General features: G+C 40.0%; 1 protein-coding gene across 2 annotated transcripts in view; it reads left to right on the top strand.

The window, feature by feature from the left end:
* Positions 1-14774: 14774 nt before the first annotated feature.
* The window catches only part of SREK1 (splicing regulatory glutamic acid and lysine rich protein 1), a 46421-nt gene continuing 34161 nt past the window's right edge, over positions 14775-27034 (top strand). The window contains exon 1 of one of the 2 annotated variants that reach the window (XM_084880809.1): positions 14775-15100. In XM_084880809.1, coding sequence (XP_084736935.1) covers positions 14940-15100 — 161 coding nt within the window. In that variant the 5' untranslated portion in view covers positions 14775-14939. The remainder of the gene's footprint in view (positions 15101-27034) is intronic. The other variant, XM_084880810.1, reaches the window with a different exon arrangement.

Here is a 27034-nt window from a genome sequence, read left to right on the forward strand (position 1 = left end):
TTTTGTGCCAGTACCAGGCTGTTTTGAGAACAGTGGCTTTGTAATACAGTTTGAAGTCTGGTATTGAGATCCCTCCTACTTTCCTCTTCTTTCTCAGGATTGCTGTGGCTATTCGGGGTCTTTTATTGTTCCAAATGAACTTTTGGAGAGTTCTTTCTAGGTCAGTGAAATATGCCTTTGGTATTTTAATGGGGAGTGTATTGAACCTATAGATTGTTTTAGGAAGTATGGACATTTTGATGATGTTGATTCTACCAATCCATGAACATGGTATGTTCTTCCATCTCCTTACATCTTCCTCTGTCTCTTTTTTCAGTGTCATGTAGTTTTCCATGTATAGGTCCTTTACTTCCTTAGTTAAATTTATTCCTAGGTATCTTAATTTTTTTTGGTGCAATGGTAAATGGAATTGCTTTTTTAGTCTCTGTTTCTATAAATTCACTGTTGGTGTATAGAAATGCCATAGATTTCTTGGCATTAATTTTGTATCCTGCTACATTGCCAAATTCATTTATTAAGCCAATTAGTTTTTTAATGGAGTCTTTTGGGTTTTTTATATACAATATCATGTCGTCTGCAAATAAGGATAACTTTACTTCTTCTTTTCCAATTTGGATGCCTTTTATTTCCTCCTCTTGTCTAATTGCAATGGCTAGTACTTCGAGTACTATGTCAAAGAGGAGTGGCGATAGTGGGCATCCCTGTCTTGTTCCTGTTCTTAGAGGGAATGGTTTTAGTTTTTGCCCATTGAATATGATGTTGGCTGTGGGTTTATCATATATAGCTTTTATTATGTTGAGGTATGATCCTTGTACTCCCACCTTGTTGAGAGTTTTTATCAGGAAAGGGTGTTGGATTTTATCAAATGCTTTTTCTGCATCAATTGATATGACTATATGATTTTTATCTTTCAACTTGTTTATGTGATGTATCAAGTTTATTGATTTGCGGATATTGTACCAACCTTGCATTCCTGGAATAAATCCTACTTGGTCATGGTGTATGATCTTTGTGATGCTCTGCTGGAGCCGATTTGCTAGAATTTTGTTGAGGATTTTGGCATCTATGTTCATGAGGGATATTGGCCTGTAATTCTCTTTCATTGAGTTGTCTTTATCTGGTTTTGGTATTAGGGTGATGCTGGCTTCATAGAAGGAGTTTGGAAGTGTTCCTTCCTCTTGAATTTTTTGGAATAGTCTGAGGAGGATAGGTTTTAATTCTTCCTTGAATGTTTGTTAAAACTCTCCTGTGAAGCCATCTGGCCCTGGGCTTTTGTTTGCGGGAAGCTTTTTGATGACTGTTTCAATTTCTTCCCAAGTCACTGCTCTATTGAGATTTTTAGATTCTTCCTGATTGAGTTTTGGAAGGTTGTATTTTTCTAGGAATATGTCCATTTCCTCCAGGTTGTTCAGTTTGTTGGAATAGAGTTGTTCGTAGTATTTTGTAACAATCCTTTGTATTTCGGCGGGGTCTGTTGTTATTTCACCTCTTTTGTTTCTGATTTTGTTTATTTGGGTCCTCTCTCTTTGTTTCTTGGTTAGCCTGGCTAGAGGTTCATCTATCTTGTTTATTCTTTCAAAGAACCAGCTCTTGGTTTTGTTGATCTTATGTATTGTTTCTTTGGTCTCTATTTCATTTATCTGTGCTCTGATTTTTGTTATTTCCTTCTTTCTGCTTACACTGGGCTTTTCTTGTTGCTCTTTTTCTAACTCTTTGAGTTGTAGAGTTAGATCATTTGTTACCATTTTTTCTAGTTTTTTGCAATAGGCTTGTAGGGATATGAACTTCCCTCTCAAAACTGCTTTTGCTGTGTCCCATAGATTTTGGATAGTTGTGTTTTCATTGTCATTTGTTTCCAGGATGTTTTTAATTTCTTCCTTGATTTCTCTGGTAACCCAGTCCTTGTTTAATAGCATGCGGTTTAGTCTCCATGTGTTTGATTTCTTTGGATTTTTTTCATTGTAGTTAATTTCCAGTTTTATGCCACTATGATCTGAGAAGATGCTTGATATGATTTCTATCTTCTTGAATTTGAAGAGACTTTGCCTATGTCCCAAAATGTGGTCTATCTTTGAGAATGTTTCATGTGCGCTTGAGAAGAATGTATATTCTGTGGCTTTGGGGTGGAATGTTCTGAAGATGTCGATTAATTCCATCTGGTCTAGCGAGTCATTTAGGATTGATATTTCTTTGCTGATTTCTTGTTTAGATGACTTGTCAAAGGGTGACAGTGGGGTATTAAAATCTCCTACTATGATTGTATTGCTATTAATCTCTCCCTTAATGTCCTCCAGCAGTTTTTTTATATATTGGGGTGCTCCCGTATTGGGTGCATATATATTTACCAGGGTTATTTCTTCTTGTTGGATTGCTCCCTTTAGTATTATGAAGTGGCCTTCATTATCTCTTGTTATGTCCTTCACTCTGAGATCTAGTTTGTCAGATATAGGTATTGCTACCCCAGCTTTTTTTTTCATTTCCATTCGCCTGGAAAACCTTTTTCCATCCCTTCACCCTCAGTCTGTGTGCATCTTTTTTTCTGAGGTGGGTTTTTTGTAGACAACAGATATATGGGTCTTGTTTTCTTATCCAATCCGTTACCCTATGTCTTTTGATTGGAGCATTTAGTCCATTTACATTTAAAGTTATTATTGATAGATACTTATTTGACGCCATTTTTATTCTATACCTCTGTGTTCCTTCTTTGCTTTCTATTTCTTTAATTTTACAGTAGACCCTTTAGCATTTCTTGCATTGCTGGTTTGGTGGAGATAAATTCCCTTAGTCTGTTTTTGTCTGTGAAGCTCCTGATTTCACCTTCACTTTTGATTGATAGCCTTGCTGGGTACAATATTCTTGGATTCAGACCCCTCCTTTGCATGACTTTGTATATTTCATCCCATTCCTTTCTGGCCTGATAAGTTTCTGTGGAGAAATCAGTTGCTAGTCTGATGGGGGTTCCTTTATATGTAACTTTCTGTCTCTCTCTGGCCGCTTTTAAAATTCTTTTTTTGTCGTTGGTGTTTGCCAGCTTAATTATAATGTGCCTAGGGGTCGGTTTTCTGGGGTTCATTTTGCTTGGGACTCTGCGAGCATCTTGGATTTGTGTGGGTTTTTTCTTCTCTATCTCAGGAAAGTTTTCTGTCATTATTTCTTGAAATACGTTTTCCATGTCTTCCTCAATTCCCTTTCCTTCTGGAATCCCTATTATTCTAATATTGTTTTGTTTTATATTGTCCCAAAGTTCCCTTAGACTTTCCTCCTGTTTTTTAATTTTTTTTTCCAGAAGCTGTTCTAATTGGGTATTTTTTTTCCATCTTGTCTTCTATTGATAGCTCGCTGATGCAGTCCTCTGCTTCTTCTAATCTACTCTTGATGCTTTCTATTGAGTTCTTTACAGTAGCGATGTCATTTTTAATTTCTTCTTGGTTCTTCTTCATTTCCTCTTGGTTCTTACTCATATTGTCAAATTTGTCTTCCATTCTTTTTAGACATCTTATGATCATTACTCTGAATTCTTGCTCTGGTAGGTTGCTTGCCTCTATCTCGTTTACTTCCTTTTCTGGTGAAGCCTGCTTTTCTTTCATATGTGGGCTGTTTTTTGGTCTCCCCATGATCTAGGGTGTCTGGTTGTATAGTTCTCTCTCTCCTGCTTTGATTTAAAGGCACAAAATACAACACAACCAGGTACAACACACAAGGCACTGAATGGAGATGTGTTTGCGATATTAATAACCACCAGTAAGGGTGACTAGCTAACAAAAACATACAATCAAACAAAAAGCATAGGCAAATCAATCTTATATAAAAAAAAAGCATACAACTTCAGTATAGTTAACATTCAACATACAACTCAAAGAGTTAGAAAGACTTTGTTTTGTTTTGTTTTGTTTTGTTTTTAGGACAACTGCGAGGGAGGTGTGAATGGGCTTGGAGCAGGTAGTTGGAAATTAGATATATACAAGTAGGGTGAAATTTTAGGAGGGGGTAGACAGAAGGAATAGGGAAAATCTAGAGCAGGAAAGGGTTAAGATAAATGGGGTGCCAAAGGAAAAGATCGGAAAGAGGGTGAAGGCATAAAGGTAAGGTTGAGATAGAATAAAGCTTTGGAGAAGGAAAGATAAAGACTGTAGAACAGTAATCCTGAAATAAAAAATAAAAAAATATATATATATATATATATATATATATATATATATATATATATATATATAATGAAATGAAATAGAAATAATAAAAATAAACAAAAGAAAATAAGATGAAAAAGGTAAATTAGTAGTAGTAATAATGTTGATTACGTATACAATATAATAATTATAAAGATAAAATCAAATGAGGAAAAAGAAAAAAAATATTTTCTTGAGTAAACGTTGCAAATAATGAAAACAAAAATAAAAAACAAAAATTTAAAAATTAAAAAAAATAATAAAATTTAAAAAATTTAAATAAAATTTGCAGTAATGAATGTCATTCGCTTCCTCTATTGTTATGATCCAGTCCTGATTTTTAGGCAGGTTTTGCTTTGTTTTTATTACACTAGACTCAATTTGTGAATTAGCCTCTGGGGGCAGTGTTTCTAGGTTGACTTCCCAGACCTAGAGCCTCTCCAGCTTTTTTTTTTTTTTTGTCCTCTCTGCAGCAGGAACTATGGGGGGGAGGAGGGGGCAGGTCCGAGCAACTGCAATCTCCAGCAACTCTCCGATATCCTTCCGAGCCAGATCCAAATGTGTTGCTCTTTAGATATCTCCCCTGTTAGGAGCCCCGTCCACTTTCACGGGTGACATCCGCCCAACAGCGGGGGCTTCTACTTGTAATCACCGCCTTGTCCTCCAGCTTCCGTGCGCTCTGTGCGCACAGGCTTTGTTTTCGCCCCGAGCGCTCTCCACCCTCTCCCTGCGAAATCTGACCTTTTCGCCGAGCAGTGGGGCACTCCTGTGAGGCCAGGTGTTCGCGCTGCCTGGGATCCACGTCCTGGGGGTCACAGCTGCTTGGTGGTCGCTGCGGCTGTGGATATTCAGGCCTCTGACACGATCCTATCTTTCTCTCAAGATGGCGAGGTTTCCCCGTCCAAGCCGGTAGGTAGCTCCGGGCAGGGACGTAGCCCGCGTGGGTGCTTCCCTGTGAGGGGTACCTCTGTCAGCGGCCCCCCAGCAGTTTCTTCTGGTGTTTGCTGTCTCCCAGCTTGCTAATAAACACTCACAGCTCAAGACCATCAGTTGCCCTCTCTTTCTGCTTCGGGAGAGAGCTCAGAATCCGCCCATCTATTCTTCCACCATCTTCCACCTCCTAATATAGCCATTTTAGAATTAAATTGAGATCATCTTGAATGTGTACACAAACACCCTCTGTGACACATAAGGTGACCTTTGGTTTATTATGATCCAACTCAAAGCCTGAGGGCTCTCCCACATGTCATCAGGAAGTTGTTTTTTGTTAGATTTACATTAGATCTTCTCTGACCTGATTGTAGTAAAGATGCTCCTGAGGCAGTTTCTAAAACAAAAAGGAAAAGTAATTTAGTTTGTTTTATTGTGCTCCCTTAGATTCCAGAACACAGTTAAATACTAGACATTTTAAGAAATTTCAGGAGGGACACCTGTGTGTTAAACCAGAATGTGGCCCTTTTCCATCTCTGACACAGTGGTCAGCATGTGTGCTGGAGAGCTGTAATCTTCACAGGTATCAAGAGTAAATGGAGTCTATTTTCAAGTCAATTTAATAATCTCTTAATGAGATGACAGTGACTCCTACTTCCTGGTTTGTCTTTTGGCAAATCATTTTCTGAGCTTTCCTTACTTTTGTTCACTTTGGTAGGTGATTTTTCAAATATAATGAATTTATCCTTAGCAAATTATCTTTAAATAAATTTACTAAACTAATAAAATTAGAGTCACCTTATTCTTTTTTAAATTTATTTTGCCAACACCAAACATGTTATCTATCTTCTATGAAAGGATGAATTAGTAACTGTTAAATTGAGTTGTGTCTTCAGGAAAGAACTTTCACCCCAGCTGGTTTGGCTCAGTGATTAGAGTGTCAGCTGGTGGACTGAAGAGTTTCAGGTTCAATCCTGGTCCAGGGCACAAACTTGGTTTGCTGGTTACATTCCGGATAGGCCCTTTTCAGTAGGCAATCAATTGATGTGTGTCTCTCACATTAATGTTTCTCTTTCTCTGTTTCTTTCCCTTCCACTCTCTCTAAGAATCAATGGGGGAAAAATATCCTCTGGTGAGGTTTAATAAGAGGGAGAGAGAGAGAAAGAATTGTCCCCTTAAAGGCATTTTACTGTCTAAGCCAGCACTGTCTAATAGGACTTGCTGAAATGGTGCACATGTTTTATATGCGTCCTGTGCAATACTGTAGCCAATAGCTATCCTAACGTGTGGTTCTTGAACATTGAAACATGGCTAGGATGTGGAATATGAAAAGGATGTCTGTTCTCCACAATTTTTTTCAGTGTCGTACTGGAGTTTCTAGTCAGGGTAATAAAAAAAAAAGACAAAACCAGTTAAAGGCATACATATTAGAAGGAAAAAGTTAAATTGTTCCTATTGACAAATGACATAATTCTGTTTGTACAAAAATCCAAAGGACTCAACTACTAAAACTAGAAAGCTCTCAAGATATAAGACCAATATATAAGATAATTTTATTTCTATATACTAGCAACAAACAGTCTAAAAGTGAAATGAAGAAGACAACCCCATTCCCAATAACAAAAAGAATAAGGTACTTTGTAATACATTTAACAAAGAAGTGCAAGAACACTATAAAGCACTGGTGAGACAAAGCAATGAAGATCTAAATAAATGGAAAAAAATGCCATATTCATGGGCTGGAAGTCTCAGGGTTGTTAAGATGGCAGTTCTTTCCAAAGTGACCTATAATTTCAATGCAATCTGTCACAATCCTAGAAGGTTTCTGTGTTTGTTTTTGTAGAAATGTTGCAAGCTGATCCTGAAGTTGAAAAGAAAATGAAAAGATTCTAGAATAGCTAAGACAATTTTGAAAAAGGATAATAAATTTGGATAGTTTATAGTAGCTGATTTAAAAACTTCTTATGAATATATAGTAATTAAGACAGTGTGGTATTGGTGTTAAGATAGATATATAGATTAGTTGAACAGAATTGAAAGACTAGAAATAAAATCGTTCAACTTATGGTCAATTGAATTTTGACAAAGATTCTCAGACAATTCAATGGGGAATACATAGTCTTCAACTAATGGTGCTAAAACAATTTGATGCCATGTTAAATAGGTGGAGGAGGAGAAAGAATGAAGGGGAAGAGGAAGAAGAAGAAAAAAAGAGGAAAAGGATGAAGCACAACAACATAAATTCTTACATCAAACTATACATAAAATTTAAGGATATATCAGAGGCCTAAAAGGAGGAGCTAAAACTAAACATTTCTAGATAAAGACACAAGAAAAAAATCTTTGTGACCTTGGGTCAGGCGAAGATTTCTTAGGTGTGGCAACATAACCACAATCCATAAAAGAAAACTGTGATAATTTGGACTTGAAAAAACAAAAAAAAAAACTGTTACCCTTTTAAAGACACTATTAAAAATGAAAAAACAAAACATTGATATGTGTTCAAAAATAAAAGAAGTTACAGAGTGAGAATAAACATTTGCAAGTCACATGTGTAATAATAGGATTTTATCCAGAATCAAGACTCTGCTCTAGTCCTATATACTAAAAAGGTAATATGCAAATAGACTGAATGGCAGAATGACCAGTCGCTATTACCCACACTGACCACCAGGGTGAAGATGCTCAATCCAGGAACTGCTCCCTGGTGGTCAGTGTGCTTCCACAGGGGGAGTAGATTCCAATATTTGAATTGGAATATCACCTGAAAAGATATATGAATGCTAATGAGCACATAAAAAGTTGCTCAACATTAGCCATTAGGAAAATTAAAATTAAAACCATAATGTGATACCTCTACATACCATTAGCATGGCAGTTATAAAAAAGGGTGACAATGCTAAGTGTTGGTAAAGATGTGGAGCAATGATAACTCTCCAGTGTTGGTGGAAATATACAATAGTACAGCCTCTTTGTAAAAACAGTTTGGCAGTTTCTTAAGAAGTTTAACTTACGGTATGAACCAGCAATTTTACTCTCAGGCATTTCCTCAAGAGAAATGAAAGTTGTACAGGAATGTTCATAGCAACATTAGTTACAATAGCCCCACACTGCAAACAATCCAGATGTCATCAACTGTTGAACAAATAAAATATTGAATATTCATGTATTAGTCTGCGATTAGCACTAAAAGGGAATAAATTACTGATAACATCTTCCTGGTGAACCTCAAAAACATTGCGCTCAGTGTTAGGAGCCAGATACTAAAGATGATGTGTTGCATAACTACTTTATGTATAATTCCCCCAAAAGGCAAATGTATAAAGAAAGGAAGCAGAGCATGGTTGCCAGGAGCTGGGGAGTTATTGGAGCTGATTCACAACACTATTGAGATGGTCTATGAATGTTTGCTGCTGAAGTTCCCAGAGCTGCTCTGTCACTTCTCTTTCTAAGATTTCTTTAGGCAATTCTTTCTGAAATTCCATTAAATACCATCGTTGTCTTCTGACATATTTTCTGTTTTATTTAGATTATCCAAAGTCTGTTCTACATATACCATAGTCACACCCCTTCTCAGGATTTGGTTGTGCAATTATTTCTTCCACTCCATAAAATAAACTTTCCATCTTTGTCTACTTTCTGTTTAAGCCAGCTAGAATAACTTTTTGTAATTAAAAAAGAAAAGTTATGCCAATGATGGGGCTCCAGAGCTAGCCCATTGGGAATATGAACTATCATAAATGAGAGTTCTGAATACAAAAAAGGTCAGGGCAGTGTGGGTTAGCACAGGGAAAGACTGAGAGAGTTTCTGCTTCATTTCTGGAAGCCCTATTTTGAAACACACTACTGCACCCATATCTACACTCAGGTGCACTCCAAATGCATAGCTCACACTCCTCTGATTCTTTTTAGTATAACCTATTAACTCCCCTTCCAGGGCTCTCTTTAGAATATATCAGCACTCCTTTAAAGAGGGAGCCACTTACAGATTCTTCCGTATATGAAATTACTTCTAAATTAGTCTCTACTGTCAAAAAATTAAAAAATATATATATTTTATTGATTTTTTACATAGAGGAAGGGAGAGGGATAGAGAACCAGAAACATCGATGAGAGAGAAACATCGATCAGCCGCTTCCTGCACACCTCCCGCTGGGGATGTGCCTGCAACCAAGGTACATGCCCTTGACCGGAATCGAATCTGGGACCCTTGAGTCCGCACGCCCACACTCTATCCATTGAGCCAAACCGGTTTCGACTCTATTGTTAAAATTTACTTTAAAATTTCATAGAGTGGATTCTTTGCAGATCTCACTTGTTTGAAAAGCAAAACAAAAAGTAAACGGAGACACCAAAATCTTTTCTTGTAAATACAGTACACACTCATCTGCATACCTTCACACCACAAGCATTCCCTGTCTGTCTGTACTCCCTGGAACTGCTCTCTCCAAAGTCACCTCTTGGTTCAACACCCATAAGATTTCTCTCTCTCTCTCTCTCTCTCTCTCTCTCTCTCTCTCTCTCTCTCTCTCCTAATTTACTTACTGGAGTTGACCTTCCTTATTTTTGGTTTCTGGTATGCTCTGTGAGCCTCCTTGTAAGAAGTCCTTTGTGTGCTGAAGCTTTCTTGTCACTGATTGTCTCATCTGAGAGGACTAGTGCTGAAGAAACATATGCAAATTGGGACTATGAGAAAGATTACAGAACATGGCATGGAGGTTGGAACTCTAAAATATCTCAGACACGGGCTTATGGCCAACATGGCAGAGTAGGTAAACGTGGTACTCACATTCTCCCAGGACCCCATCAAAATTACATCTAAGCTGCAGGACAACCATCATTCAGAATTGCCCGAAGTCTAGCTGAACAGAAGTCCTATAACTAAGGATATACAGAAGAAGCCATGTCGAGCCTGGAAGCCCTATCAAAAAAGCATTCAATTATGAGAATTTGTGTCCTACCCAAAATGGTTAATTTAAGAATTCATGAAGTATTCATCCTTCCATGAGTTCATATGGAGAAAATGATATCAAGAGGCTCTATCTTTTGGAAATCAAATGGGATTGGAGATATAATTTTGCTAACAACCAAATGCTTGTTTATTGTTTGCTTCCTGGACCAAAATAAGAGTTATGAAAGCCAGTTTTGTGTTAATTGGGAAAATTTGAAAATGGATTATGACAGTATTTTTAAAAAATATATATTTTATTGATTTTTTACAGAGAGGAAGAAAGAGGGATAGAGAGCTAGAAACATCAATGAGAGAGAAACATCGATCAGCTGCCTCCTGCACACCCCCTACAGGGGGATGTGCCTGCAACAAAGGAACATGCTCTTGACTGGAATCGAACCCAGAACCTTTCAGTCCACAGGCTGACACTCTATCCACTGAGCCAAAACGGTTTTGACATGACAGTATTTTTTTAATATTCTTGGGTAAAATAATATCATTGTGCTTTTCTGCGGGGGCCTGATGTGGCGGGGATCTCCAGATGAACAAACCGGTTCTAAGTGGAGGTGGCCAGGGATTGAGAAATAATAGAAATAAAGAGAGAAGACACAGAGATAGATTTTAAGCTGGGAGCTGGGAGGGCCTCCGACCTCCTCTGCTGGAGAGGCAGATGACAACCTCCTGAGCCACGCAGCACATCTATTTATTCTCCAATCCAACAAGGGATTTCACAGGAAAACAAGGAGCCTGGAGGGCCCAGGTTCCACCCACTCCGTCCTCCCGGAGGAACACAAGCCAGGAACTAAGAACATCTCCACCTTCCCAGGAATGCAACTGACATGACTCTGCCAATATCCCGGGCCCAATCAACAACAATCTAAAGAATGTCCAGGTGTCTTCCCAGGTGGCCCTCTACACTTTTCTATTTGGAGAGGAATGTCGAAATATCAAGGATGAAGTGTCAGAGTATCAAATGATTCAGTAAAAAAAGAAGTCTGAAGATAGAGCATATGTAATAAAACTATGACAATGGGGAATCTAGGTCAAGATTAAATAGGGGTTGTTTCTTTCCCTCTCCCCCAAGAAAACAATTAAATTATCTCAGAGGTCCAGGGAGGAGCAGTCTGACATTTCCCAGAGTGGCAGGACTAGGACAGGCCCAGGCTTGGGAAATTCTGCTGGGAGATTCATAATGGATGCAGCACTATGACCTTTGCTTCTCTAAACTGGTTCATGTAGCCGAATCCGGTTTGGCTCAATGGATAGAGCGTCGGCTTGGGGACTGAAAGGTCCCAGGTTCGATTCCGGTCAAGGGCATGTACCTTGGTTGCGGGCATATCCCCAGTAGGGGGTGTGCAAGAGGCGGCTGATCGATGACTCTCACATCGATGTTTCTATCTCTCTATCTCTCTCCCTTCCTCTCTGTACAAAATCAATAAAATATATTAAATAAAATAAAATAAAAAATAAACTGGTTCATGTAGCTTCCCCCCCCCCACCCCAAATAGTCACATTATATCTATCAATTGACAGATATTATCCTTGATTTTATCATCTTTTCAGAATTTGACACTTTTCATCATTCTCTTCTGACCACTCTTCACTTCTTCCTTAAAACTTTTCCTCCCAGAGCCGAAACCGGTTTGGCTCAGTGGATAGAGCATGGGCCTGCGGACTGAAAGGTCCCGGGTTCAATTCTGGTCAAGGGCATGTACCTGGGTTGTGGGCACATCCCCAGTAGGAGGTGTGCAAGAGGCAGCTGATCGATAATTCTCTCTCATTGGTGTTTCTAACTCTCTATCCCTCTTCTTTCCTCTCTGTAAAAAACCAATTAAAATATATATATTTAAAAAAAAACAAACTTTTCCTCCCAGAATAATCAACAGAAAACTCACAGGAGAGAACCCTGATACCCAAGGACCAAAAGTGGAGACTGCATAGAGACTGGTAAGAGGGGTAGAGGCACGAAAGAGCTGGCTGGAATCCCACAGACAACAACTGAAGTTCCAGAGAGATATCTCAGCTGTGTGTGTGTGTGTGTGTGTGTGTGTGAAGGGGGCCACTGAGAACTCTGGGATCTAATCCCAAAGCTGGGCTACCCAGCAGAGAACACCAAGCTGAGGAGGGTTCCCACATAACATCTAGCTGTGAAAAGCAGTGGGGTGCTATCTGCCAGGGAGTGGCAGCTGAAAGTTCGTACACCCTCTTTTTTTATTTATTTAATAAGTCTTTATTGTTTCTCCTTCCCCCTCCCCCCCCAAAAGCATTTTCGCTGTTTCCCTGAGTTGGTAGGGTGGCTTTATGTGTTAAGATGTCCTATATGGTTCAATGGGTCAGCCTCCCTGTTACCTGAGGTGGAACCTCTTGGTGCACCCTTTTGTGGACAGTGAGCTCAGCCTTGTTGTAGTTAAGTCTTGACTATTGTTGGTGTCACTGGAATTGACCTCCACGTAACAATTGGTTGTGAGGACACTCTGTGTCTATATGGAAGAACACTGCTGCGCTGGAGACATGCTTATGGGGCAGTACTTGCTTCAGTGAGACTTTGGTGCTCACTGAGTCTGCCTCTTGAATGTGTCACTTACGGATGTGAGTAGTTGAAATCTGGTGTCGTCTCACACTGACCACTAGATACACTAGCTTCTGGCTCTCCAATGGGGTGCAAGTCAGCTACTGTCTGAGGCCACCCAACAGGAAATACAGCGTGAACTACAGTTTTCTCCCGACAGCTTATGATTAAGTGATCTATAGGTATGACAAACCCCACCTTTTATCAGGGCTTATTATTCTGTATGCTTTTCTAGTCAGTCTCAGCCTTTGGTCTAGCAACAGTAAATCTGAATATTCTGGAACTCATTTAGGCTCTCAGACCTCTGCCTTTGTATATTCTGCATGCGTATTCTGGAAGGCCCCTCACTACTACTCCTCTCTCCTTGCGTGGCTAATTCTTACTTATTCAAGATTCAGTGCAACATCTCTCCTGGGAAGTTTTCCATTCAGACTAAGTTTAAGTGGCCCTCTTATGTATTCCCACAATCTGTGCTTATCCCTCTGGTAGTAGTTCTCAAACATCTTTATACTCTTGAAAAGTATTGAAGACCCTAAGAGATTTATGGATTGCAGAGATCTTTCCAATGTTCACATATCTATAACAATAAAAGCATACTATGTTAATTAGATGAGACAGCCCAACAACCTTCCAGATATCATCCCAGATGAAGCTGTGGTGGCAGGGGCTGAGGCAGAGGCAGGCAAGCAGAGTGGTTAGGGGCAATCAGGTAGGCAGGCAGACGAATGGTCCCAGATTGTGAGAGGGTACAGGCCGGGTGAGGGACCTCCCCATCCTATGCACAAATTTCATGCTTCAGACCTCTAGCTTTCTTATAATGTCAAAAGTATGCTTATTAACATTAGTGGTATTTACAGCAGAAAAGTCTTTAATTACTGGAAAACTCTCAAGCTCAAGGTGGTGGATGTAAGTTTAACAAAATTTGGATTTTTGTGTGAAAACACAAACTTACAAATGCTTATTCTGGAGACAACTGTTTTCCTTGGGCATGAGCAGAAATACTTAGCATTTCTTTACACATATTAAAATTACATGTCTGCTAGGGTGGAGACTTAATAAAATCAGTATTTCTTACTTGTCATTCTTAATTAGTTAGCTTATTATTTTTAAAAATATATTTCTAATGATTTCAGAGAAGAAGGGAGAGGAAGAGAGAGATAGAAACATCAATGATGAGGGAATCATTGATTGGCTGCCTCCTGCACGTTGGACAGAGCCTGCAACCCAGGCATGTGCCCTGGACCAGAATGTAACCTTGGACCCTTCTACCCGCTGAGCCAAACCTCTAGCTTATTTAAAAAATCTTACATTTTGTATGCGATGAGAGCAGGTGAAGAATACAAAATTCTGGTGTTAGTAGTTTGGTGCCACTGCCTTTATTCCTGCGGGAGTGCCAGCAGTTTCACCTATTGCTTTTACGCAGTCAGTGCAAATGTAAACTAAGAGAAAAAGGTAAACAAAGCCTTAATCTTATTATAAAATGGTTTGACCTTGTGGACCCAGTGAAAGTTGCCTCTAGGCCCCTCAGAGTTAGTTCTGGGGTGGCATTTTCACGTGCTTCTGTTGCACATACTGCCGTCACTTCCTGTCATCAGGTTGCACGTTTTCTACGGACCTTGTAACTGTTTTCTGTGTACCCCTCAGTGTCTGGTGTATAAAACAATAACTATTAATACCTGCGGAATGAGCGCATAAATGACATTATAAACAATGACCGCATAGCCTTGATCTTACTACCTCTGTACTTAATTTACACGTTTTGTAAGACTTTCCAAGTTTTTTTTTTTTTTCTTTCTCACAATTATGAGGCCGGCCAATTCTTTAATTAAATAGTTGGGGCGAGGGAGCTGCCTGTATATTAAAATGACGCGTTTATAGTTTGGCCAAGTATTTGATATCAGAATCATTTCTCTCCTGCAACAGCAGGCCAGGCTTTCCGTCCCCTAGTCCTCTCTAGCGGCCGGAAAGAGCCGAGTTTCCTACGTTTATAGGAGCACAAAAATGTGGCCCCTTTACATCCGGGTAAAAAAAGGCCCTACATCCCTTAGGAGAGAAGAGGAGCAAGAGCCCCTGCCTCACCGACAGTAAGCCCCAGGCCCTAGCCTCGCGAGATCAGCCGCGTTGCCAGAGCGACGCTTCCGGCGGCGCGCGCAGCCCCGGGAGCAGGCGAGTTGGGAAGTGGGCGGCTAGACCTGCCCGCCGCCGCCGGGAACTCGCCAGCGGGAGCGCGCTCGCGGCCGCGCGTGCTCCGCTTGTTTCCCGGCTCCGTCGCTGACGCGTCGCAGACGTTGGGGGAACCGAAGGGAGCAGCCGTGGGAGCGGGATGAACAGCGGCGGCGGCTTCGGTTTGGGCTTGGGCTTCGGCCTCACCCCGACGACGGTGATTCAGGTGACGAACCTGTCGTCGGCGGTGACCAGCGAGCAGATGCGGACGCTCTTTTCCTTCCTAGGAGAAATCGAGGAGCTGCGGCTCTACCCCCCGGAGTGAGTGCTCGAGCGCGGCGGGGGGAGGGGCGCGGGCGCCGTGGGGACCCGGGGGCCGGCGCGGACGGGGGCGCGCGGCGCGCGTCACGTGACCGCCGGGCCTTACCTGGGTGCCCACGTTTGATGAGGGCGGCGAGGGCACCGTGGCCCCACCTATTTTTTTTTTATTTTTTTTTTTGAGTCCGGCTTTGGGGGCTTAATCTCTGCACCGAACTCTTTCAAAGGCTGCCTTTTTTTTTTTTTTTTTCCTTCGTGCCTCCAGGGCTAGTGGTCGCCGCCGAATCCTGCCATTCGGGGTCTCCCCCTCCCCTTTTTTCCAGAACTTAAGATGGCCGCAGGTGGGCCCCGAACTGCGCTCCGGGCGGACGCCTGGGGCGCGATGCGAAAACCGCGGGGCCTGCGCCTGGGGACGGTCCGTTCTCCGGGCCCAGGGCCAGGCCGCCGCCGCCGCCGCCGCCGCCGGGGAGGCCGGGAATGGCTTGGGATTAGGCTGCGTTTGCCCTCGGGCGGCGTTCACATAGTTAGCATCTTCTCGGCCAGCTTAGCCGAGCCCATCCGTGCGGCTAGACATCAGGTCCAGCCAGCTTTTGGCAGCAGATTCATTTTCCCTCCTGGAAGGTCACCCTGTCCTAACCCTTCCAGAAAACGTATTAGTTGGTGCAGGATTATCTCTGCTGCATATTCTTTAAAAAAGTCCAGCTATGCCAGGTCGCGGACACTTCCCAAGTAGTGTGTTTTGAAGCAAGATTTCCCTTTTACAATACTTGCTACTCAGAATGTGTAAGGGGTTTATGGGTGGTTCTAATTCTTACACGCATAAAGTGTTGTGTGTTTTTTTTTTTTTTTTTTAATGATACAGCTTAGTCTCTTGAAGTCTTCAATATTTTGTTTATTTTGTCGAAATCCTGTGAAAGAAGGGAGAGGAGTTGCCCAGTATTTTTCTTTTTTAAAAAATTTGTATTTGACTTTATATATATATAATTGATTTTTTACAGAAAGGAAGAGGAGAGGGATAGAGAGTTAGAAACATTGATGAGAGAGAATCATCGATCAGCTGCCTCCTGCACACCCCCTACTGGAGATGTGCCCGCAACCAATGTACATGCCCTTAACCGGAATCGAACCTGGGACCTTTCGAACCTGGGATCTTTCAGTCCGCAGACCGACGCTCTATCCACTGAGCCAAACCGGTTTCGGTTGTATTTGACTTTTTGCTTTATTTCAGTGAGGCATTTAAATCTTTCTTTAGGTTTTCTGTCTATTTGTATATCGCGTTGCTACTTCCTAGGTACTGATGAAAGTTGGCCCAAAAAGCCCTCTACTTTTTGTTTTGAAGTAATTTATGCATACAGGAAAGTTGAAAGAACACCCAGGTTTCCTTCACCTGCGTTCATCGCCTGCCACAGTTGATTTCTGTCTGTCTACCCCTTCTCATCGCCACCTCTCCTCTTTCACCTTCCCCTCTCCTCTCCCACCTTCCCATCCTTTTAGAAGTATGTACACTAGTTGTAGACACCATAGCCATTCATCCCTCAACATTTAAGTATGTAACTCTTAAGAAAAGCGCACACTCCTACAATACCACACTATTTACATGCCCAAGGAATTTAACATTGATAAGTAATATGTTTATAGTTAAATTCTCCCAAATATTCTAATAACTTTTTTTCTTTTTAAAAAAAAATCTAGATTGTAATCAGACTCCACCCTTTGCATTTGGTTATCTCCTTTAATCTAGAACAGCCCCCTGTCACCTTTTTAAAAGTCATGACATTGATACTATGTCTTGTAGTTTGTTTTGTAGAATGACTCATAATCTGGGTTTACATAGATTGCTTCTACATGAATACATTCAGGTAGTACTTTACCAAGCATACTTTATAAGTGTACATACACGTACATCTTTGTTGACTAGCTGTGGCATATATAGCTTTGAACATCTTAACTTTCGAAAATGCTATCCATTTTAGCACTGGAAACTTCTTAATAATTGAGAAGTGCTTGGAGGAGTGCTGTATCCTGCAAGAATTGGAAACATGCAGTAAAGATATTTTGTATATAAATCTTTGTAAACTAACCTTGCTTGTAAGGTTGTGGTAATAAGGTATCTAGTAGGTAGAACTACACACAGAATAGTCCCCATTGTCAACATGGTACCACTTACATAGTTGAAATGTGGGCTTGGATGGCAACATGCTGCCAGTAATTATCTGATACTTGGTAATGAACTGTTTTTTGAAATCAAGTGTTAATTACTTGCCCTTTAAAAGTCAAAGAGAATAAAGAGCTCGTTATTTAAACACTAGAGGCTCAATGCACGAAATTTGTGCATGGGTAGGGTCCCTAGCTGCTGTCGACCACCTGCAGGGGCCTTCATTCTACACTGCCCACTGGTGGTCAGGGCACGTCATAGCAAGCGATGGAACTCCCAGTAGGTTGAACTCCTGAGGAGACACTTTTAATATTATGTGTATATATCTATATCTGTATATCTATATATGGTACATTAATACGAAATGTGTCACAAACTGTAATATATTTAATGAAACTAACAAATATAACACATATGGGACAGGCAAAATCCTTAACCAGTTTTTCATAAGTGCAATCCCTTATTCCTGTTTTTAAAAACATTGACATACTTTACTAACAGCATGTGTTCTGCTCTGTAATGAAGTCATTATAATATGGTCAATACATTACAGATGTGTTTCCAGGTTTGGGCTGAAATGGATAAAAATGCAATAGTAGTGTCAAAACCGGTTTGGCTCAAGTGGATAGAGCATCGGCCTTTGGACTGAAAGGTCCCGGGTTCAATTCCAGTCAAGGGCATATGTACCTTGGTTGCAGGCACATCCCCAGTAGGGAGTGTGTAGGAGGCAGCTGATTGATGTTTCTCTCTCATTGATGTTTCTAAATCTCTATCCCTCTCCCTTTCTCTCTGTAAAAAAATCAATAAAATATACTTTAAAAAAAATCCAATAGTAGTTGTATGGAAGATATACATTTGAGTGTTAATGACAGTATGAAATTTTTGCAGCAAGCTTTTTATTGAGGTATAATGTGCAACAGAAGAGTGCATGGATAAGTTTCTCTATCCCAAGTGAACATTTGTGTAACCAGCACCCAGATCAGAATTGTCTACACCCTAGCATTGTACTTCCCTTCAAAGGGTGATCCTGTCCCTGATTTCTAATACATTTTTAACATTAACACTGTTGATTTTTTGCTTGCTGGTTTTCTTCTCTCTGGTCTTCAAAAGTACTAATAAGGCAAAGTCTGTGAACTAGTTAAGTTTATTTAGTTAAAAAAATATAACCAATATAATCACTTTATGAACGTTAAAGAGAAATACCACCCTATCAAAACCTCTCTCCATTTTCATGTGTTTTCTTCAAGTCCTTTTTATATGTGTTTATTTTAATATGGTGTGATCAAAGGATTTTGCAAATAAGCATTTTTCAGTGCTTTACTTATAATATTTTACAGACGAATCTATTCTTAGTGTTTGTGTCATTGAAATTATATAATTGGAGATGTATTGGCTGTCTGTTTTGCTTTGGGTGTGTGTGTGTGTAAGTCTGGATTTTAGGGAGAAGCTAGCATGTGAAATGCAGTGGTGCCTCACACAACGAACTTAATTCGTTCCAGGAGCAAGCTTGTTATGCAAAAAGTTCGTTATGTGAAACGCGTTTTCCCATAACAATACATGTTAAAAAAAATAATTCGTTCTGTAGCATAAAATATGCCAAGATGACATAAAAAAAATATGCTAAGATGACATATTTTTATTTAGATACATCTAAAAACATAATTTTTTTTAAAAAAAAACACACATTTTTTTAATTTTAAGATAGACTAAGTAGAGTCTACCGAATCTTGCACATCTTCATCCATTTTCTGCTTTTTGGCCGATGGTTTCATGAAAAACCTGTCCAAAGCTCGCTGTGCGAGGCGTTCGTTATGCGAGGCACCACTGTGTGTGTACTTTTGATTGTCAACAATAATTGGAGGGCCTTCTGGCATTTATTGGGTGTCAGTCATTCATATTAGAAAGTTTTATACAAAGAAGAATCGTGCCATACAGAGGATCACTGGAACCCTACTGAGAACTCCTGTTATAATTCATGTGTCAGTATTTTCATACATAAAACTATGTACTTTGTCTATGTTTTGGTGATAGATCCTCAAAGGGTGTGTATTAATATAATAAAATATTGGATATAGTATTACCAACTTGCCTTTTAAAAAATTGTGCAGTGTCATCATGTTTAATGAAAGACAAAATAACCAGTTAGAGCCCAGGAAATTTAAAATATGCTCAAAAAGTTGGTTTGTGATTTCTGCATAAATCCTCAGAAATTCTGACTTAAAAACAACAACAATTGTAGAAAGTCCTTTATTTTAAAAAACAAATTCAACAAATGCGGTCAAAGTATAAATCACTATTTGGATACTGCTCCTTTCTTTAGAGACATACATTTAGAGCAAATGAAAAATGTAACACCTTCCAAAAAGTAAAAATTTCATTATAAAATGATAACTTTATTAAATTAAAAACATCTATTAAACTAAAAACATCTATACATACTAGAGAGAAAGCTTTACTTTTTATTTAATTTTATTTTTTCCATCACCATTTATTCCCTCTTCCACCTAGTGAGAAAACTTTAAACATAAGATTTGAAAACATCCTGATATATAAATACATACACATTTGTTTACTGAGCTAATTATATGTACTTATGCTTGCTACTGTATCATAGCCTATCATATTAAAAGTGTTACTACCTCTTCTGAAAAGCTCAAATGTTTACATTTGTATAAGTAACTATAAATTGATCGTTACTCTCTGTTTTAAGGAAGGTAATTAGAGATAAAAGTGAAGAAAATGCTTAAAGCAATGGTGTAGCCATATCTACTACCCATACTCCTGTGATAATGCTGTTCAGAATAGACCAGAATTTTTTCATTTGTTCCTGGCATGTTTTAACATGTAGTTGCTTTACTGATCAGACTCACATTTTCTAGTGATAGGGGTTTTTGAAGTGATAGGGGTTTCAAACAGGATATTTGGAAGTATATTTTAGTTTTCAACAGTGATTATTTAGGTTTTCATTCTTTCCCTAAAAGATCTGTCAATTTGGAAAATGTAGTTTTAATGGTTGTTTGTCAGATTCTAATTTTAGTCCTAAAAGAGAGTATACTGGTACTCACTGCAGTTGCTGCTAGGACTTTAGTAGCTGATTGTAGTCAGATTTTTTTTTTGGTTGCGAAAGACAAACAGTGCTATGCAACCTACCTCAATAAGAGACATTGAAAAAAATAGAGATTTCATTAAATTGAATAAAGACTAAAGTACAACCAGGCCTCAGATCTGGGACTGGGAATCAATAAGGTTTCAGCATCTAAGGTATAAAACCTCTCCTTAGAGCTTTGTGATCTCAGTTTGTTTCTGTGTATTTGCTCAATTTCTTTATGGACCTATTCTCTACTCATCTGGCATCTGATTCAAGCCCTGACTCAAAGTGACTTTATAGGCAAAAGAAAGAGAATCTGATTGTTGCTAGTTTGGTCAAGCCACCCAAATTATAGGTTGCTAGCTAGCCAGTGAAATGTGGCTAATCAGTTGTGGCTTACAGTTCACATCTGTTGAGGGTTTCACATGCTGAAAGTATGTAGAATGTTTTGGTAGCATATATAGGATGGGTACCTAATCATTTTCATATCTTAAAATGGCTTTCCAGGAAACTTGAGCCCTGAAGAAAAGTAGAATTGCCATTCAAAAAGAGAGTTGCAGCCGAAACTGATTTGGCTCAGTGGATAGAGCGTCGGTCTGCGAACTGGGGGGTCCCGGGTTCAATTCCGGTCAAGGGCATGTACATTGGTTGTGGGCACATCCCCGGTGGAGGGTGTGCAGGGGGCAGCTGGTCGATGTTTCTCTCTCATCGATGTTTCTTTTTTTTTTTTTTTTTTTTAACATTCCTGCTGTTTCCCCTTCTGTCTTCCTCCCCACACGAACCTTGGGTTTTTGTTTTTTTGTTTTTTATTTTTATTTTTTTTAATAAATTTTTATTGTTCATATTATTACAAGTGTTCCTTTCCCCCCCCTTCCCACCCCACCCTCTGCCCTTTCCCCACTCCCCATTGTCCTCATCCATAGGTGCAGTTTATGTTCAGTCTCTTCCCACATTCCCCTCTCCCCTTTTCCCCAAGAATCATCAGTTCACTCCCCTTCCATACCTCTGATTCTATTATATTCAACAGTTAATATTGTTCATCAGATTTTTTTTTTTAATTTCCTTGGTTTTTAGATTCACTTGTTGATAGTTACATATTTGTTGTTCATAATTTTTATCTTTATTTACTTTCTCTTCTGAAAGAACCCCCTTCAGCAATTCATATAATTCTGGTTTGGTGGTGATGAACTCCTTTAGCTTTTTTTTATTAGTGAAGCTCTTTATCTGACCTTCGATTCTGAGTGATAGCTTTGCTGGGTAGAGTATTTTTGGCTGTAGGTTCTTGCTATTCATCACCTTGAATATTTCTTGCCATTCCCGTCTGGCCTGCATGGTTTCTGTTGAGAAATCAGCTGACAATCGTATAGGTGCTCCTTTATAGGTAACCACCTGCTTAGCTCTTGCTGCTTTTAATATTCTCTCTTTGTCCTTTGCTCTTGGAATCTTAATTATGATTTGTCTTGGTGTGGTCCTCTTTGGATTCCTCTTATTTGGAGTTCTGTGTGCTTCCTGGACTTGTAAGTCCAATTCTTTCCCCAGGTGGGGGAAGTTTTCTGTCACTATTTCTTTCAGTATGTTTTCGATATCTTGCTCTCTCTCATCTTCTGGGACCCCCATGATTCTGATGTTGGATCGTTTGAAGTTGTCCCAGAGGTTTCTTACATTATCTTCAATTTTCTGGATTCTCTTGCCTTCTAGCTTCTGCAGAGGAGTGTCTTCTGGCTCTTTATGTTCCAAATCTTTGACTTGATTCTTGCGATCTTCTATTCTGTTTTTAGGACTCTGTAGAATATTTTTTATTTCAGACAATGTATTCTTTATTTCTTGTTGATCCCTTAGCATTTCTTGTTGATCCCTTTTCATATCCTCATAGGTCTCATTTATTTTATCGGCCTTTTCTAGGAGTCTCTTGAAAAACCCTATAAGTGTGGTTTTGAACTCTATATCCAGTCGCTTTTTGTCCTCCATTTCTTTCGTTTGTGATCTATTTGGTTTAGGCATTTTCGCAGGCAGCTTTCCTGATGGGGGCGGAGTTTCAGGGTGGAGCCTACAGCCTTGGCTTCCCTCAGCCCCGCCCTATGCGACTCCTGAGACTCAGGGTCCTTCAGTACTTGTTGCAAGCGCCTCTGAGAGAAAGGTGCCCTCGATTTTCGCCTGCTACCAAACAGTGTAAGCTCTCCCGCAATGGGCCCGAAACTGGGGTTCAGTTCAGTTGGAAGTGGAGTTGGAGGTGGCGTTCAGAGCAGTCTGGAGCCTGTCTCCTTCCCGCCAGGGCAGTCCTACGGCACAGCCGGCCGGCCCTTCTCTGCGCGCTGTGTGCGCGCCTCTGGGACCTCCTTTCGCTGCTTCCCCGAGTACCGCCTTACAGCCCAGCTCCCTCTGGATGAGCCTGGGTCCCCGGGGTCTGGCCTAGAACGGGGGTTCAGAGCAGTTGGGGGCCCAGCACAGTCCGAGTGTTTATCTCCTTCCCGCTAGGGAATGCCAGCCAGGCACTCGGCCTCCCTCCTCTCCGGCTCCGTCCTCTCCGCGCGCGCCGCGTGTCTCCGTACCTTGGGCTTTTACAGCTCCTCCGCGCTTCCTTCTGGTTTTCTCCTTGCTTCTCGTTGTAGAATTTCCAGTCAGTTGACTTTCCTGTAGTTCTGGGTAATGTCCATTTTATATTTTAGTTGTATTTTATTGAAATTGTTGCGTGCGGCTGCGGCTAGGTGCCTACCCGAGCAGCCATCTTCTCTCATTGATGTTTCTGGCTCTCTATTCCTCTCCCTTCTTTCCTCTCTGTAAAAAATCAATTAAAAACAAACAAACAAAAAAACACAAAAAGGGAGTTGCAGGAGACTTCATAAACAAATGGAACGTTATGTACAAAGGTGGCCCGGATGTTCTGGATGTGTTCTGGAAACCACAAGTATTTTTATGCCTGGATTTTTGGGTGCATTTAGATGATACGAAGAGAGGGTGTCTTTGAAGAAATTTAAGCAATGGAGTGGCATGATGACATTTAGGGTTTAGAATGATCACTGGCAGCTTTTGTGGAAGACCATTAATTAGGAGTTAAGATGTAGGCAGTTTGATTCCTCAGAAGTCATTGTAACACAGATTAGAAATGATGAAGCCTAAATTAATGCAACACAGTATTTAATGAACATTTGTATGAAGAAGGAAAGGTCCAGGAGGGAAACAATCCCCAAATCTCAGGAGTTTGATTTAAAAAAGATTATTTCTGCCCTGGACAGTTTGGCTCAGTGGATCGAGCATCAGTCTGTGGACTGAAGGGTCCCTGGTTCGATTCCAGCCAAGGGCACATGCCTGGGTTGTGGGCTCAATCCCCAGTGGGGGTGTGTGCAGGAGATAGCCGATCGGTGATTCTCTCTCATCATTGATGTTTCTATCTCTATCCCTCTCCCTTCCTCTTTGAAATAAATTTTAAAAATATATTATTTCTTATAAATTGTATGGTGGGGAACTCATTGTGGTCACTCTTGGGATGAAGCTGATGTATCAGCCACTCATATCTTGAATGTTGCTGGTCACTGGCAGAGGCAAAGAACTGAGCAATGGCCCTTAAAACTACTGAATAGTGACATGGCAGTTCTTGAATTTAATTGGCCAAAGCAATTTGCATGGCTACATTTAACTTCAAAGTACAAAGCAATGGAATGTTACCATGTAGCCTGAAGCAGATTTGGAAATATTTGGTGAATAGTACTAATTGTGTTCACATTAGTGACTTGCAGATTTCTGACTTGGGTAATGTGGTATATTTAACTGAGAAAGTATACGGCAGTGGATAGGACTGGTGGGGAAGGAGAAAGATGAGTTTTAAGATGAATAATGGTAGGCCCAGTGACGATCAAGGTGTAGTATTTTAGAAGGCTCTGGATCTGGGAATCTAGGGCTAGGAGAGACCTAAGTTGGAGACTTGGTAACTTAAAGGAATTAATTGTGGATGTGTGTATTTAACCTCAGTGCCACATACATGAAGTGCTTGGCTTAGCTGTTGAGTTGGGGATTGGGGGAGGACAAGTTGGAGTGGGCTGGCCTGAAACCTGAATTGGATGGCATTAGGCAGGAGTGAATTGAGTTGAGTTAGGTTGGGTGAGAAAGAAGTAGCACTATTTTTATATCTGCAGCTTTAATTAGCCTAGTTATGTTAATAATATGAATAGTTTCAGGATCTAAATGCAAATATATTTTATCACATTTTATATTATTTTTAAAAGTATTTGAGAAGAAGAGAGTGAAAGAGATGGAAATATCAGTAATGAGAGAGAATCATTGATTGGCTGCTTCCTGCACGCTCCACACTGGGGATCGAGCCTGAAACCCCGGGATGTGCCCTGATATGGAAATCATAGGTCCACGTTCAACCTCTGAGCCACACCAGCTATCACAGTTTTTGATCAACAACATAAATATGTATATTTAACCAGAATCAAGATGGATTTGTTTCTATATACTAGGAAAGATTTTTTTAATTTAAAAAATGATGAATACTTACTACTAAAATAGTATATATTAAGTTTGTTTTAAAATTCTTGGTTAATTGAATGGTAAAGGTTGATTGAAATTTGGAAATTAGATGATTAGACTTTTAAGTTCTATCTTTGCCACTTATTTAAATTTAGGATTATGATAAATGTCCTTGACCTGTTTTATAACTAAAATAGAGGCCCAATGCAAGAAAATTCGTGCAAGAGTAGGCCTTCCTTCCCCCAGCTGTTGGCACCTGCTTCCCTCTGGCATCTGAGACCCGGGCTTCCCTCCTCAGGCTGCTGGCCGGCACCTGGGACCCGGGTTGGCTTCCCTCCGGCCCCAGCTTTGTCAGGAAGGATGTTCGGAATGACGTCTGGAAGACGTCTGGTTTATTAGTATATTATCCTTTTATTACTATAGATTGCTGTTATTGCACAAGGCATATATAATATTTTCAAATGAAAAATTTTTAGCATGAAAAACCTTAATGTTTAAAGTATTGTATATTTATGTTATATACTAGGTATACCAGGTGTACTGGTTAATGCGGATTTTGTAATAAAAGAAAACATAATTTCAAGAGAAACATCAAAAGTGCTTTATTCAAAGTAATGTGCATTGCTGGCTACATATTTTCCCCATCTTTCAGGTAATTTGTGGATGCTGTCCCAATAGAACTTTTCTTGTTTTGAGTCAAACCATTCAGAGACCCAATTTTCCACTTATTGGTATGTTTTTAAGTGCTACTCAAAGGGCATGTGCCATCGATTGGAACAAGTGGTAATCTGAAGGAGCAAGGTTTGGTGAATATGGCAGATGGGTTAATACTTCCCAGGCATGTCTTTAACTGGTTGTGAAGTGTGTGATGGCGCATCGTCATGAAGCAAAATTACTTTGCCGTGTCTTCTGACACATTCTGGTTGTTTCACGATCAAAGCATGGTTCAAATTGATTATTTGTTGTCAGTAGCAATCAGTATTAATGGTTTCACCTGGTTTTTTTTTTTTTTTTTTTAAAATAAATTTTTATTGTTCATATTATTACAAGTGTTCCTTTCCCCCCCCCCTTCCCACCCCACCCTCTGCCCTTTCCCCACTCCCCATTGTCCTCATCCATAGGTGCACAGTTTATGTTCAGTCTCTTCCCACATTCCCCTCTTCCCTTTTCCCCAAGAATCATCAGTTCACTCCCCTTCCATACCTCTGATTCTATTATATTCAACAGTTAATATTGTTCATCAGATTTTTTTTTAATTTCCTTGGTTTTTAGATTCACTTGTTGATAATTACGTATTTGTTGTTCATAATTTTTATCTTTATTTACTTTCTCTTCTGAAAGAACCCCCTTCAGCAATTCATATAATTCTGGTTTGGTGGTGATGAACTCCTTTAGCTTTTTTTTATTAGTGAAGCTCTTTATCTGACCTTCGATTCTGAGTGATAGCTTTGCTGGGTAGAGTATTTTTGGCTGAAGGTTCTTGCTATTCATCACCTTGAATATTTCTTGCCATTCCCGTCTGGCCTGCATGGTTTCTGTTGAGAAATCAGCTGACAATCGTATAGGTGCTCCTTTATAGGTAACCACCTGCTTAGCTCTTGCTGCTTTTAATATTCTCTCTTTGTCCTTTGCTCTTGGAATCTTAATTATGATTTGTCTTGGTGTGGTCCTCTTTGGATTCCTCTTATTTGGAGTTCTGTGTGCTTCCTGGACTTGTAAGTCCAATTCTTTCCCCAGGTGGGGGAAGTTTTCTGTCACTATTTCTTTCAGTATGTTTTCGATATCTTGCTCTCTCTCATCTTCTGGGACCCCCATGATTCTGATGTTGGATCGTTTGAAGTTGTCCCAGAGGTTTCTTACATTATCTTCAATTTTCTGGATTCTCTTGCCTTCTAGCTTCTGCAGAGGAGTGTCTTCTGGCTCTTTATGTTCCAAATCTTTGACTTGATTCTTGCGATCTTCTATTCTGTTTTTAGGACTCTGTAGAATATTTTTTATTTCAGACAATGTATTCTTTATTTCTTGTTGATCCCTTAGCATTTCTTGTTGATCCCTTTTCATATCCTCATAGGTCTCATTTATTTTATCGGCCTTTTCTAGGAGTCTCTTGAAAAACCCTATAAGTGTGGTTTTGAACTCTATATCCAGTCGCTTTTTGTCCTCCATTTCTTTCGTTTGTGATCTATTTGGTTTAGGCATTTTCGCAGGCAGCTTTCCTGATGGG

The sequence above is a fragment of the Pipistrellus hanaki genome (genome assembly GCF_964339955.1).
Source record: "Pipistrellus hanaki genome assembly, chromosome: 4".
NCBI classification, from domain to species: Eukaryota; Metazoa; Chordata; class Mammalia; order Chiroptera; family Vespertilionidae; genus Pipistrellus; species Pipistrellus hanaki.